The sequence below is a fragment of the Rhamphochromis sp. 'chilingali' genome (genome assembly GCF_963969265.1).
Source record: "Rhamphochromis sp. 'chilingali' genome assembly, chromosome: 12".
NCBI lineage: Eukaryota > Metazoa > Chordata > Actinopteri > Cichliformes > Cichlidae > Rhamphochromis > Rhamphochromis sp. 'chilingali'.
Window position 1 is genome coordinate 5214178 of NC_137939.1, and position 13271 is coordinate 5227448.

At 40.8% G+C, this 13271-nt stretch overlaps 1 protein-coding gene across 11 annotated transcripts in view; it reads left to right on the forward strand.

Annotated features, from left to right (window-relative positions):
• The window catches only part of kif1b (kinesin family member 1B), a 66394-nt gene that overhangs the window by 44115 nt on the left and 9008 nt on the right, over window positions 1–13271 (forward strand). For 10 of the 11 annotated variants that reach the window (XM_080899205.1, XM_080899212.1, XM_080899209.1 and 7 more), the window contains 14 exons: window positions 2129–2234; window positions 3344–3492; window positions 5561–5739; window positions 6280–6417; window positions 7240–7491; window positions 9069–9187; window positions 9509–9594; window positions 9810–9939; window positions 10274–10427; window positions 11315–11405; window positions 11515–11633; window positions 11788–11843; window positions 12908–13016; window positions 13136–13202. In XM_080899205.1, the coding sequence (XP_080755331.1) occupies window positions 2129–2234; window positions 3344–3492; window positions 5561–5739; window positions 6280–6417; window positions 7240–7491; window positions 9069–9187; window positions 9509–9594; window positions 9810–9939; window positions 10274–10427; window positions 11315–11405; window positions 11515–11633; window positions 11788–11843; window positions 12908–13016; window positions 13136–13202 (1755 nt within the window). The remainder of the gene's footprint in view (window positions 1–2128; window positions 2235–3343; window positions 3493–5560; window positions 5740–6279; window positions 6418–7239; window positions 7492–9068; window positions 9188–9508; window positions 9595–9809; window positions 9940–10273; window positions 10428–11314; window positions 11406–11514; window positions 11634–11787; window positions 11844–12907; window positions 13017–13135; window positions 13203–13271) is intronic. The other variant, XM_080899207.1, reaches the window with a different exon arrangement.

The window sequence follows — 13271 nt, forward strand, 5'->3', positions numbered from 1 at the left end:
GTTATTGACTACACTAATTTTTAAAGATACTAAGTTCTTTTAAAAATATGTTTTAAAAGCAGACCAAGTCCAAAAAAGGTTTTAAAACATGTCCATGAGTTTTGGAGTTCACTAAAGACAAGAACCACTACGCTGAAAAGCACAGAGAGCACCCTCGATTGTACGTGAATGCAAATTGTATCCATTTCAAAGTTTCACTGAATAGCTTCCCATTTTCTTCCTGTATGAAGCACTCAGTCTGGTTAAAATTACATTTTAGGTTTGTGGCTCATTGAGTAAGCACAGAGTTCACTGTGTTTCAGATGGATGCCCTACAGAGTGTTGTCAAGGTTCCCAAAGACTCGCCCTAAAAATGTTGGAAGCAGGACAAAGACTTGAAATGTTTGCATAATGGTATTCAGGAGAAATGTCCATATCAAATGAGATTTTTGTTTTTTTTAAGGACTGCCTTGTTTTTAGCTGCATATTCACACAACCAAGACAGATATGGGTGTGATGGTCTGTGAAATCTGTTGCCCATGTTAATAACTTCAGTAGTCTGTATCAGTGTTTTTGCCTCTGTGCTTTAGCGTGTGCGTATTTGCCTACCTTTTTAATCGGCCTGTTGTCTGCTGCATTTTTAGCTTTAAAAGAACCCCCATTAATTATTAACATTAGATATCAGATGGCCTTCAAATTATTTCAGACAAACAGCGACACTCACAGCAGGACGGGCGAGACCTTTGAGGACTATCATATTGTTAAACCTGGGATTTGAATTTATTTTCTTTTTAATGCTCTTAAGTTTTGACGGTATAAATTCTGCCTTACTATGCTGTAACAAAAAAACCCAAATGACATGACATATTCAGCCAGCCTTCCCCTCATATGTTTGACTATCTTTGCATGGAGTAGCTTACATTTCCTCAGCCCTGATGAATCTATTAAAAGAAAGTTGTTTAACATAAGCTCTGGTGCAGATGGTGACCGGGTAAGCTGGACAGTGTACAGCATCAAATGAACCACCGTGTGTACAGCTCTGAAATCAGCATTTATAAGTATGCTAGGTCTCTGTGTCTGAGTGTCGTACATCTTGTGTTTTTTGAACCTACAACCACATAAAGTGCCTCATTGTGGCTGTGTACCGAGTTGTGTTGCTCCTTGATAGAGCACATTAACATTGAACAGTATTGTTCACTGGTTTTCATAAAGGATATACCACAACTATGTGTTTTATTGTCAAGGTATGAATGAAATGAAATAAAATGACATGATCCATGTGCAGTTGTTTGTTACATATTGCTGTTATTTGTTTTCCACTACCACTAAACCTAAATAAGAGTAGAATCTGCATGTAGGCAGCGTGCAGGGTTAATAATTTGCAACAGTCAGGTTAAAGGTGCTTAAAGTGTCCTTCTAATAAACTCTGTAGCTTCAAGTTGATCGGTGAAACTTTCATGCTGGATTTCCACGGGCTCCTTAAACGAGGAGACGTCAGCTTGCTGGTAGGAGTTCAGCAGACAAATGAAAAGGCTGCATTGTCTTCTCAGAAGACTGTGAACAAACAGGATGAGGTCATTGGGAACACAGCCTGTCCTGATGATGATGATGATGGCGCCCCTCATTGGATTACAGTTGACTCAGCTTCTACCAGCACCTCTCTGCTTCCACTCATACCACTGCTCTCAGATGCTTTTTTTCCTCATTGATCAATATAGAAAGTATTCCACAGTTTATGCTCTTACATACTTACAAAGGAGATGGTTTCTCCTTTGTTGTACTGGTGAAGAGCTGTGCGATCCACATAATTAGAACTTTATTGAACCTCTTTAGTCCTGGATTTAATAATATCTTAGTTTCATGGACAGTAAAAATATATATTTTTTCCTTTGTAATGATGCATGAATTGCTTATGTGCAACATATTTATCTAGAAATTCACAATATAAGGGTAGGGCTCACAATCTAATAACTATAAACCAGTTTAATGCTATTACACATCCAGAAGCGCGCATCATTTGGCTTCATAATCACAGTCTTCAGTGCTCGTTTTTCACAAATAAAACCCTCGTTGGGTTGGCGTTACCTGTTGTTGCCGCTGATGGACAGTTTTCCACGTTCTCTCTCCTCTTCCCTGTGTTGGTGTCCAGGTTTACGAGAGCAAATTGCAGGAGCTTCAGAAACAGGTGGAGACTCGCTCACTGGTAGCTGAGACACCCGATGAAGAAGAGTTGGAGGAGGAGGAGGAAGAGGAAGGTGTGTAGTATGCATTTTCAGACCTGAAGATGATTGTTTTTCCTGTACACACTACATGTAATGCTAAAATATAATATATAGATATATATGTGTGTGTGTGTGTGTGTGTGTGTGTGTGTGTGTGTGTGTGTGTGTGTTTATTTTTATATAAATGTATAAATGAACTGTGTCTGTTTTCTTCCACACTTTGTGTCCAGAGCCTAAACTCCTTGGATGTGCGTATAGTATTTACATATCCATAATATCACTTTCATTCAGATTCAAGTATTTTAATAGTGCCACATTAATTACCCATTGAAGGTATTAACAGAAAACTAGCTCAAAACTAGTACATCCTCTAGTCCATGCACAATAAACATACTACTAATGGTATATGTCGTTTTACATAAATTTATATATTACTTTTACTAAACCTCTGTTTAACCAAAAAAATCCATTGAGATTTTTTTTTTTTCTTCAAGGGAGACCAGGTCAGAAATGCTCATCATTATGAAGTCTAAAGGACCATACTTATTCAGCCCAGTGATGACAAATGTCATTAAATCACTGTTTCAGGTTTCAGAGCATGCCTCTGTGCTGGTTTCCATCATTTTAAGTCTGGATGAAAGACTGGTAATAACCAGCGATGGGTCATTAATTAATTTAGTCTTAATCTCATCCATCTTGGTGGCACATTATGAAACCTAATGTGAATACAGGCTCTGTCATGTTTAAAGGGGTTCTGTTTATTGTGACAAAACCAAACCTTTATGCTCAGATTGTAGTTTCATACAAGAAACCTCTTAGTTTTGGTTCTTGACGCATACGTTTGTAAGTTTCATGCTTTTCTGGAACTTTTTTCATTAATTCTGTTTGAGAGCCTCAAAAGGAAACTGTTGATACTGCAGTCAGTGCCTACAAGTAATGTTACCTTTAAAGTGAAGTTGACAAAATGCTATAACTGAGAGATCCTCTTGAATTTCAAGCATTAATGCTAAGTAGGATAGACCTGTGGCTGGGCTAAATCAAAGCTATGGTCCTTTTGGGTTTTATGATTATTTGATTTGTAAGGTTTAATAACTGCTGTATTTATCTTGATAACGCCCCCTCTGTCTTTTGTATCCGCACAGTGCCGTGGACTCAGCATGAGTTTGAGCTGGCTCAGTGGGCCTTCAGGAAGTGGAGGTACCATCAGTTCACCTCCCTTCGAGATCAGCTGTGGGGAAATGCCGTCTACCTAAAAGAGGCTAATGCCATCAGTGTGGAACTGAAGAAGAAAGTAAGTGAATTGGTATTTCTCTTTATTTACCTTGAAGTGAATCACCCTCATAGCAATAATCTGTCATTTTCTACGTATTTCACTGACACCTAAACACAAACCCACATGACACACCCTCAGGCCTGGGAGAGTGTCACAAGGGAAGCGCCTGATGATGTTAATGGGTCAGAGGATCTTAGACTTAAAGGTTGCTGCATAAAATATTTTCCATATAATAATGACTTACAGGTTCCTAGCATGATTTTAGGGGTTTGCAGAGTGTGCTTAGATAACTTGGTGTTAAAATAAAATATTATCATCCTTACACTATACGCTGTTTCCCCGCCTCTTTTTCAGCTCTGTAAAAAGAAAAGTTTCATTTTAGCTCCTTATTTATTTAAAGCCCTCCTCTCAAGAAGCCCTGTTTATATAATACAGCTTCATCAAGATGGGAACAGCCATCTGAGAGCTGTCGGCTGGCAATAAAGCCCACAAAGAGGATAGACTCGTTCAGTACAAAATGTTTTCATGCAGCGGTGTTGACATTTCAGAAATTACTTGTATTGTGATCATAGACTTTTCTTATGCATCCCCTTCCCTCTACAGTTTCGTTGTACATGTTCAATGACAATAAAAGGCTATTCTATTTGTCTATTTTATATGTTTCTATGTTTATATGCTAGTGCTAATTGTGGCCACATTAGCGTGCAGCATGCTAACACAAAATTAAAAGTGATGCAGGCCTTCAGTTTTTTTAGATACTGGAAGTTCTTGCAGCCAGCAGTAGACCATTCTGGTGTTCTTTGGATGTGATTGATACATTTTAAAGAACCAGCAAAAAAATAAATAAAAATGGCGGCACCCTCCTTGTTAAAGAAGGTGTCGCCTCACTGTAAGAAGGTTCCTGCTTTTGATCTTACCTGGACACCCAAGTTTGTGCATGCGACAGCTCGAGAACGATGCAGAGTAGCAGTTTCAAATTGATAACATTGGTGTATCTGCTAAAAGTCTCGGCCGAGTTTGAATCTCAGTGACATCGGCCTCAAGGTTAGAGATGTGGCTTTTACTTTAAAGCACTTTAAATGGTTACTAAGATAACAAAGCTGTATATCAATGCCATTCCATTACTATGCATGTATATGTGTCTAAGCAAAGGTTCTCTGGATCGTCTGCAGGTTGTGCAAAACGCTGCAACTAGGCTGTTGATAAAATCCTCCAAGTATTCACATGTGACACCATTGCTATTTCAGCTACACTGGCTTCCTGTTGAATTTAGAGTACATTTTAAGATCCTGGTCTTGACATTTGGAGCCTTGGATGGACTGTCACCGATCTACATCTCCGATCTGCTACAGCCCTATGTCCCTAGCAGGTCCCTGAGGTCATCTTATCAGGGCTTACTTGCTATAAAACAGACTAAGATGAGAACTAAGGGTGACAGAGCTTTTGCCACTGTGGCCCTGAGACTGTGGAACTCTCTCCCTCATAACTGTGGACTCGGTAGTTGTTTTTAAAAAACAACTCAAAACTCACCTTTTTAAAACTGTTTTTGGTTAAATTTCTGTTTATATTGTCTGTTTTACCCTTTTATTATTTGTTATCTTATGTGCAGCACTTTGTGATTCTGTCTAGAGAGGTGCTATATAAATAAAATTTTATTATTATTATTATTATTTCAAGGTCACACAGATATTTATTTTTTTTATGTTCCTGTCAAAACTCCTTTAAATAAAACTGATGCCTGGTTTACCTCCCTTATCCGGGATAAAAGTGTGATTTAAATGCGTGTCCACTTCTAGGCCCTCTGTGATTAATACCAGTAATGAGTCATCTGTCACATTTCCAGGCCATTTTCATCATAAGCTGACAGGATTTTATCTTGGGTTTCTATCTGTGTGTGATTTATATCGAATGTTATTAATTGCTTTAGTGTCCAGAAGATGCTGAGATCAAAAGGGCATGAAGAGGAAGGGAGTGGAGGGGTGTTCATCTGATCTTTCAGCTTCACGATATCAACCAACCTTCGAACATTTACTTACCTGAAGATATAAACAGTCCCTTGTATTCGTCCTTTCCCATCATTCATCAGGTCCAGTTCCAGTTTGTCTTGCTGACAGACACACCATACTCGCCACTGCCCCCTGAGCTCCTTCCCCCAGAGCCAGAGAAAGATCGTGACCCGAGACCTTTCCCTCGCACCGTGGTCGCTGTAGAGGTTCAAGACCTGAAGAATGGAGCCACGCACTACTGGTCCCTTGAAAAACTCAAGTAATGCTTCCACTTTTCCTTCTTAAACTATTCCTGAGTTTATTTACAACACATACATTTAAATCCTGAAGCTCCAATTGAGACACGTTTGACACATAATTGGGGGTTTTTTTGTTGTTGTTGTTTTTTTCAAATTGGTTATTCTTAAAATGCTGTTAAACAGGTGTACCTAATAAACTGGTATCTATCACTGAAAGACCATTCTCAACAATAATAATGAAAATAATAATAAAAGCCCTAACTTCAGATTTTAACTGTAATTTTAGAGTAACTAACCTGTATAAGAAATTATTTACCAAAAGATATTTTAAGTATTTTAAACTTTCTTTTTCCTTTTTTTGTTTGCATCTATCTGCTTTTGTGCAAATTTATTTATTTTTTGTGTGCCTCTTCTCATATTTCCTGTACCAGGAATGCAAAAAAGACACAAAGAGCTATGATATCAGCGTCTGTACACCCAGCAGTCTCTGCCTTCTGACTTTTAGGACCTCTATCTTTCTCATCGCTCTTCCATTAAAATGACTCGCTTGTCATTTGCAGGCAGAGGCTAGACCAGATGAGAGCGATGTACGACCGCGCTGGAGAAATGGCCTCCACGCACCAGGAGGATTGTGAGGGCACTTTGACAGGAAACGACCCCTTCTATGACCGTTTCCACTGGTTCAAACTCGTGGGGAGGTATGTAACGCAGAACCAACAGAAGCGTACGGTGCATCACGTTCACTCGTGTTCCACTTCTCACTTTCATCCTCTGCCATTGAAGTTACATGCACCAGCGTTTTCACACATTTGGGCCTCGTGTTTTATGATTTATGTCTGTTGGTGTTTTGCTCCTCGCAGAAATCCTTCATTTTTATTTTTTTGTTGTTGATTTTATTTTCCCATATGATTTCATGTCACATATCAACTTTCCTTTTTGTATTTATTATTTTATTTGATGTCACATTTTAATCCTGTGTTGTTTTTTTTGTAGTTTTTTTTTTTTAATCCTGTGTATCATTTTGCTGTGTCTGTTCGCACATGTCACTCCCATGTTGATATCCGCCTGTAATTCATACAAACACTTGTTAATAGCATTGTGGATTTTGGATAATGTGGAAGTTTGAGGCATTTTTGTATTCTATCCTCTTTTCATTCAGCGTGTGTGAGACGATTTGTATGTTAATCCTTTAAAGTGACGTTTCATTTTGGTTTAAAATAGTCATGTTTCTGTAAACCGCTGTCACACTGTTGGCTTAATACCTGCTGCCTATGAATTGAATCCTACAAATTTATTTGCATTAACTCTTCACATTATTCTGTGTAGCTGATAATCGTTTACATTACCTACTGGAGAAAGTGTCCAGCTATGTGTTTTATGTTGTTTGAGGAAGGAAATGTTTGTTTCTGAAAGTGAAGTGTCACATCGATGCCGTGCTCACTGAGCTGTTTTAACTCTATTGCTCCACTCTTACCTATCCTTGGTTCTCGCCACTCTTCCCAAACTACCGCCCCCATCAGCTCCCCCATCTTCCACGGTTGCGTCAATGAGCACCTGGCTGACCGCACACCCTCTCCTACTTTCTCCACCACCGACTCGGAGATCACGGAGATGGCGGACGAGCGCCAGAGCGAGATGTCTGACTTGATCGACGATGAGGCGTTCGTGGACGACACGAGCTCAGACGCCGGCACCGAGGAGGGCTCGGACATCTTCAGCGATGGCCAGGACCCCTTCTACGACCGCTCCCCCTGGTTCATCCTGGTGGGAAGGTTGGTGACCGTGGCGTTCACATACAGGCTGGGGCAGGAGTTTGGAGCTGATGTTGGCTTGGTTTATTTTTTATTTGCGTGTATGCAGATACAGAGCAAAGAGAAACCAGTGAAGAAAATAGGAAAAACTGAGGATGTACTGGATTACGCCCTGTGACGATGCAGAAATAGATTTTGGATAGTTGATAGTTTCGCATCGAGCAGCAGTGCAGTGAATAGATGTAAAGGGACAAAATGCACCAACATTATTATTAAAGATCAGGAGCTTAAAATGTGAGTAAACACATGTGCGCAAATGACTTCCAGTTCGAGATAATTTGGGCACTTTTTCGATGTAATATGCTTAGTCACACTTTTAATTTAGACTTAATTTAGAGTCCCACAAAAAAAGCCGCCATCTTTATCCATCCTCCCAGCGTGATGTCTCATTCCCCGCCACCATCGCAGTGCTGACTGCATTAACCGCCATCTGTGTTCGAAATACATGTATTTGCTGTGTGGAAGCTGATTGGCTATTTGTCATCTTATGTTGTTGTTTTTTTAATCCTCTAAATCTTTTTTCCTCTTTATATCTTTTATTTATTACATTGTGATTACATCATTATGTTCTTTTAACCTTGTCTGCTATAACAGTGTACATGTGATGGATTGTAGTTCATATTAACTGACCAGTAGTTGGTAGTTGTCACTCAATCAGGCTCACTGGGATTTGTTTTAATTCATTGTTGTGAAATGCTGCAGCAGCTCACGTTGCACCCATGCCGCAGCCTCAGTGCTGTAAACATAATGGCTACTTAAAAAAAAAACAAAAAAAAAAACGACTCTCCCGCCTCAGAAGAAGACAGATCGGTGCAGCCAGACTGAGCTGAACTAAGCTCGGCTAACTTGCGTCACTGTGACTTCAGAGAATTTACAGATTCATATCTTTCCTCCATCTTAGCCTCGAGTCTCCCTGCACTGGGACAGCAGACAGTTTAAAAAAAAGAGTAGGCCGTCAGATGTACAGCAAAACAAATCAAGTCCCACAAAACAAACTGACAGTGAGTGCGTGAGTAAGAGACTAACACGGCCATAACGCAGCACAATAAACCACCCTGTTACAGGCTTTACCGCCGCAGCCCCGGCGATCCGTCACCACCCTGTCACGCAGTTTAAAAATAAAACAGATGGTTTGAGCTGCTGCAGATTTCAGCGCCCCGGAGCATGTTTGAGTTTATATTCCCCCCCTTGTTTTTTTTTTCTTGGGCCCTTAATTTTATTTTTTTGCTTCTCCTCACATAAATGTCACTAATATTTTGCAGTATGTTATTGTAATTATTAATATGTGCTAAACACTCAAAGCGATTGTGCGCAGGGTGTTTGAATTTGCTGTCAGTCTGTATATGTTTTGTGGAGACGTCAGAAAACAGTCTGTGACACTGCTCAGATCTCCTTTGGGATCCAACAGATATCAGCAGTTTAGTGAAAGCCACCGTGAATCGGATGTTGACGTTTTCTGTATCTGAAAAATGCCGCAGCTGTTTCCAGACTGCACCGCGCTCAGGTTTTCATATCTCTCTCCTCCTTTTTACTCTCAGAGCTTTTGTGTACCTGAGTAACCTGCTGTACCCTGTACCTCTGGTTCACCGTGTTGCCGTAGTAACGGAGAAGGGCGAGGTGCGTGGCTTCCTGCGCGTGGGGGTCCAGGCTATAGCTGGTGAGTAATTAATGAGATTCTTTAGTGAGTGAGCCTACTGGGGGAGATAAAAGCACGCTTATTGCTCTTTATTAAATATGAGCGCCCCTGTATTTGGGCCATAGGAAGTTTTCAATTTTTAGGCTATTTAAATGGTAAATTTAACTGCTTTAATGTTCAGTAGCAGCATGGCAGCATATTGAAGAGCTTTTTTAAGTCACTGATACAGTGGCAAAGAAAAGATTCCTTAGATTCAGTGTATTCCTTTTGATCCGTGTTGACAGTTTAAGTCATCTGTGTCTGAGATAGATCCTGATTAGAGGAGGGTTTTTCTCTTTGTAGCTGACGAGGAAGCTCCAGACTACGGGTCAGGAGTGAGGCAGTCAGGAACTGCCAAGATTTCCTTTGATGATGAATACTTCAAAAAGGTAAGCCCGGAGCAGCACCTTTTCTGTGATGGTGTGTATTATTGTGGTTCAAACATCAAGTCATTGCTGTTCCTTATTTTTTATTATATTCCTATGTATTCAAGTCAAATAAAATGGCTAGCCTTAAATGGCCAATGCCTCACACTATAGCTAGGTTTGGAGATTCAGTGTCGCTCCTCCAGCTATATGCTAATGTCTTCCTCTGTTTCAATCAGAATGACTTCCCCTCCAAGGTCATAACCCGCTCCGGGTTGTCCCTGGAAGAGCTGCGCATCGTAGAGGGTCAGGGTCAGAGTTCAGAGGTCATCACACCCTCAGAGGAGCTCAACAGAATCAATGACATGGGTAAGGCTGCCAGACTTTCACCTCTTTACTCGTAAATTTCCACCTATGAGCCCCAGTGTTAAGCGCAGATGGTCCTGTTTAATGAAAAAGGAGGACTTAAAATGTTTTGTTATGGAAATTTGGCAGTTTTTCTTGTCCTGTGAAGGAACGTGTATGAAAGCTATTTGATGAGTGAACACCAGAATCCTCTCTATAAATTACATGCGTGAATGTGTGCTTGTTTAGAAGTCAAATGGAGACGGCAGAGTCACAGGTGCAGTCAAGGGTCTGTTTTTTTTTTTTTTAAACAAGTCATCCAACAAGCCTACTAACCTTTCACTCTGGCTTTCTTCAGACCTCAAGCTGGGTAACATTGGAGAAACCAAACTAAGTCATGGGGATGATCTGGCAAGCCACTTGGAGGTGGGCAGCGTCTTTACCTTCCGTGTCACTGTGCTCCAGGCCAGCGGCATCCTGCCTGAGTATGCTGACATCTTCTGCCAATTCAAGTGAGTGCACGATCCTGAGAATACAGTAGTTGAGTCGGCTTTCCTTTACACTTCTAAAGGGTTTCTAAATGTCTTTCAAAGTTTTTTCCACTCATTTTCAGTCCAGTCATTGTACTTGAGGTACATGAGAAAAACACCAACTTTAAAATGTATGTTTAAGCACTTTGAGGCAGTGGTGTGGGAGATCTTGTCAACACTAATTAAATTAAGAATGCAAAAAAGTGCCATCAGATTTCGATCCACCGCAAAAACACACAAAGGAGCATTATCAGTCATGGATTTGGCCTCAACAGAGCCCAGAACCTTAATGACGCAGTGTGGGATCATCTAAAGGCAACATCCAACGAAGAGCTTTGAATGTCCTTTAAGAAGTCTGGAAAACTAGTTAAAGAAATGACAAGAATGCTTGCCTAAGAGTTCAGGCTGTGTCGAAGAATAAAGGTGGTCATGCCAAATACTGACTTTAAAGAACATTAGAATTGTACAAACTCTGTTTCTTATATACCAAATTTCCATCTATGTTTGCACGTTTCAATAAACTGCTGCACCCGTTTCCCATTTTATTGGGGAAAAAACTAAACAAGGGAAGACTTTTGCACAGTAGTTCATATTTGTTTGAAGCAGACGAGTTAAGTGGAAAATGCAGTGCTGTAAAATCAGCTTTTTAACTAAAGTATGGTGTTATTGCTGTAAATTTACACCAAACTGTTTTGGTTTAAAAGTCGTTTGATTTGAGTTCAGCGTTTCAGCTTTATCTCTAAATATATACTCAGAACGAGGATTCAAAATTCTAGCTAAATCCTGGAGTGTGACTTTCAGCTGTCTGTCGTTATCTCGTGTAAAAAGAAATGCAACCCGCTGACATTCATTTATGTTTCTTCCCTCAGTTTCTTGCACCGTCACGATGAGGCTTTTTCCACCGAGCCTCTGAAAAACACTGGCAAAGGAGCTCCTCTGGGCTTTTACCACGTCCAGAATGTGAGTGCACACACACATCTGCACCTACACACACTAACTGTGCTTCAACGATTTTATTCCAACTCAGTTTGTCAAACCCTTTTTCTTTTTTTTTTATCTGTTGGAGCAGATTTCTGTCGAAGTTACAGAGTCTTTTATTGAGTACATCAAGAGCAAGCCCGTCGTGTTTGAAGTGTTCGGCCACTACCAGCAGCACCCGCTGCACCTCCATGGCCAGGACCTGATCAGGTTGGTGGGGGTCAAACAGCAGATCCAGTCATGCAGTGATAATTCATATTTAATGCAGCAGATTTTGTTAGAACAATTAAACAATTGTGTTCTGATCACATTGTCTATTTTTATATGCATATGTAAATAAAAGGTATTTTTATTATGTCAACAGTCCTCCAACACCATCCAGGAAATACTATCCTATTCCCATGCCTCTGTCCAAACCAGGTGAGTGTTTCCATGTCACATCAATGTGTTCTTTGCCATCAATAATTTTATGTTGATTTTTTTCTTACATAAGCATGCCTCATGTGTCCTTCCACTTTTTTTCCTTGTCATTTCTCGCCTCCTTTGGATTTCTTTCTTTTTGTCTCTTATTCAATCATTCCCTCACAATTTATATAATCCTCTTACCCAACTCTGTCCTCCTTCCTCTTCTTTTGCCCTTCAATCTCTCTCACCGTTCATCAATATCGCACATCCAGACCATACCCGTAAGATAGAGTTGATCCGCTACCTCGTGAGCGGCTATGTGAACGGCAAAGTGTTGGACACGCTGTCCGAGCACGCCAACTCCCTGGCGTCCTCTGCTCTGGCCAGTCTGGAGGACGAGGCTGACCAGCTCTCTCACTTCCCCTTCCTCCCAGTGGCCAGTGACCCTGTGCTAATTGTCCCCAAGCATCATGGTTGGTACAGTGGACTCTGTTGTAGCTAATGAGCCAGACATTTGATGCTGGTGCTGTAGTGATTAGAGTAGTGCTGTGCTCTTATAGTGCTCTGTGGCTGCAGGCGGTAGCACGGTAAAGCTCTGCTGTGGTTATGAGTGCTGCACCTTGCTGCAGGTGCGGTTAGTTCGGTCACGATGTCCTCCTGTTGCTTAGAAACTGTCCTGAGGAGACAACTTCAGGGTCAATGACATATCATTCACACCATATAAGGAGTAAATACAGCAGTTTTCAAGTGTAATAACATTCCTTTCGATCATATTGAGCATAGACGAATGCAACTGTGTTTCAACAGGACCGTAATCCCGATGTGTGAGACAGCAGGGTGCTGCCACTGGTGTTGTAATCTGTGGTTTACTTCCTCCTAACATTTCAGTATGCTTCCAGTATCTATCCTCTGTGATTACTGGCTCAGTATAAAGAGTCAGCAGTGTTTTCACATTACCTATCCATCCTCCATTTAGTCACCCAAAGCATGTAGTAAATACTCCTGACTTTTATTCATCTTCTCTGAAATTCAGACAAATTCCCGCTTGATAACATTGAGCTTCTGTCTGTGTGTGCCAGTTCCAGCCACCAAGTTGAACACCATCACCAAATCCAACCTGGGTCATTGTGTCAGCAAGTACGACCTGCTGGTCTGGTTTGAGATCAGCGAGCTGGAGCCCACTGGAGAGTGAGTATCCACCTGGAGTGTTATATTCCCACACAAGCTTTAAAGAAACAATAAAAATTATCTCCACAAAGAATATTATAAATTGGGATGTTGTGTCACCTTCCTCCCTCCATGCACAGGTACATCCCAGCCATCGTGGATCACAGTGGAGGCCTGCCCTGCCACGGTACCTACCTGCTGCACCAGGTACAGGATTGATCCACATGTTCTTTTCTTATTATTCACACATTGGTAACTGCTTCCTTTGTACACAGT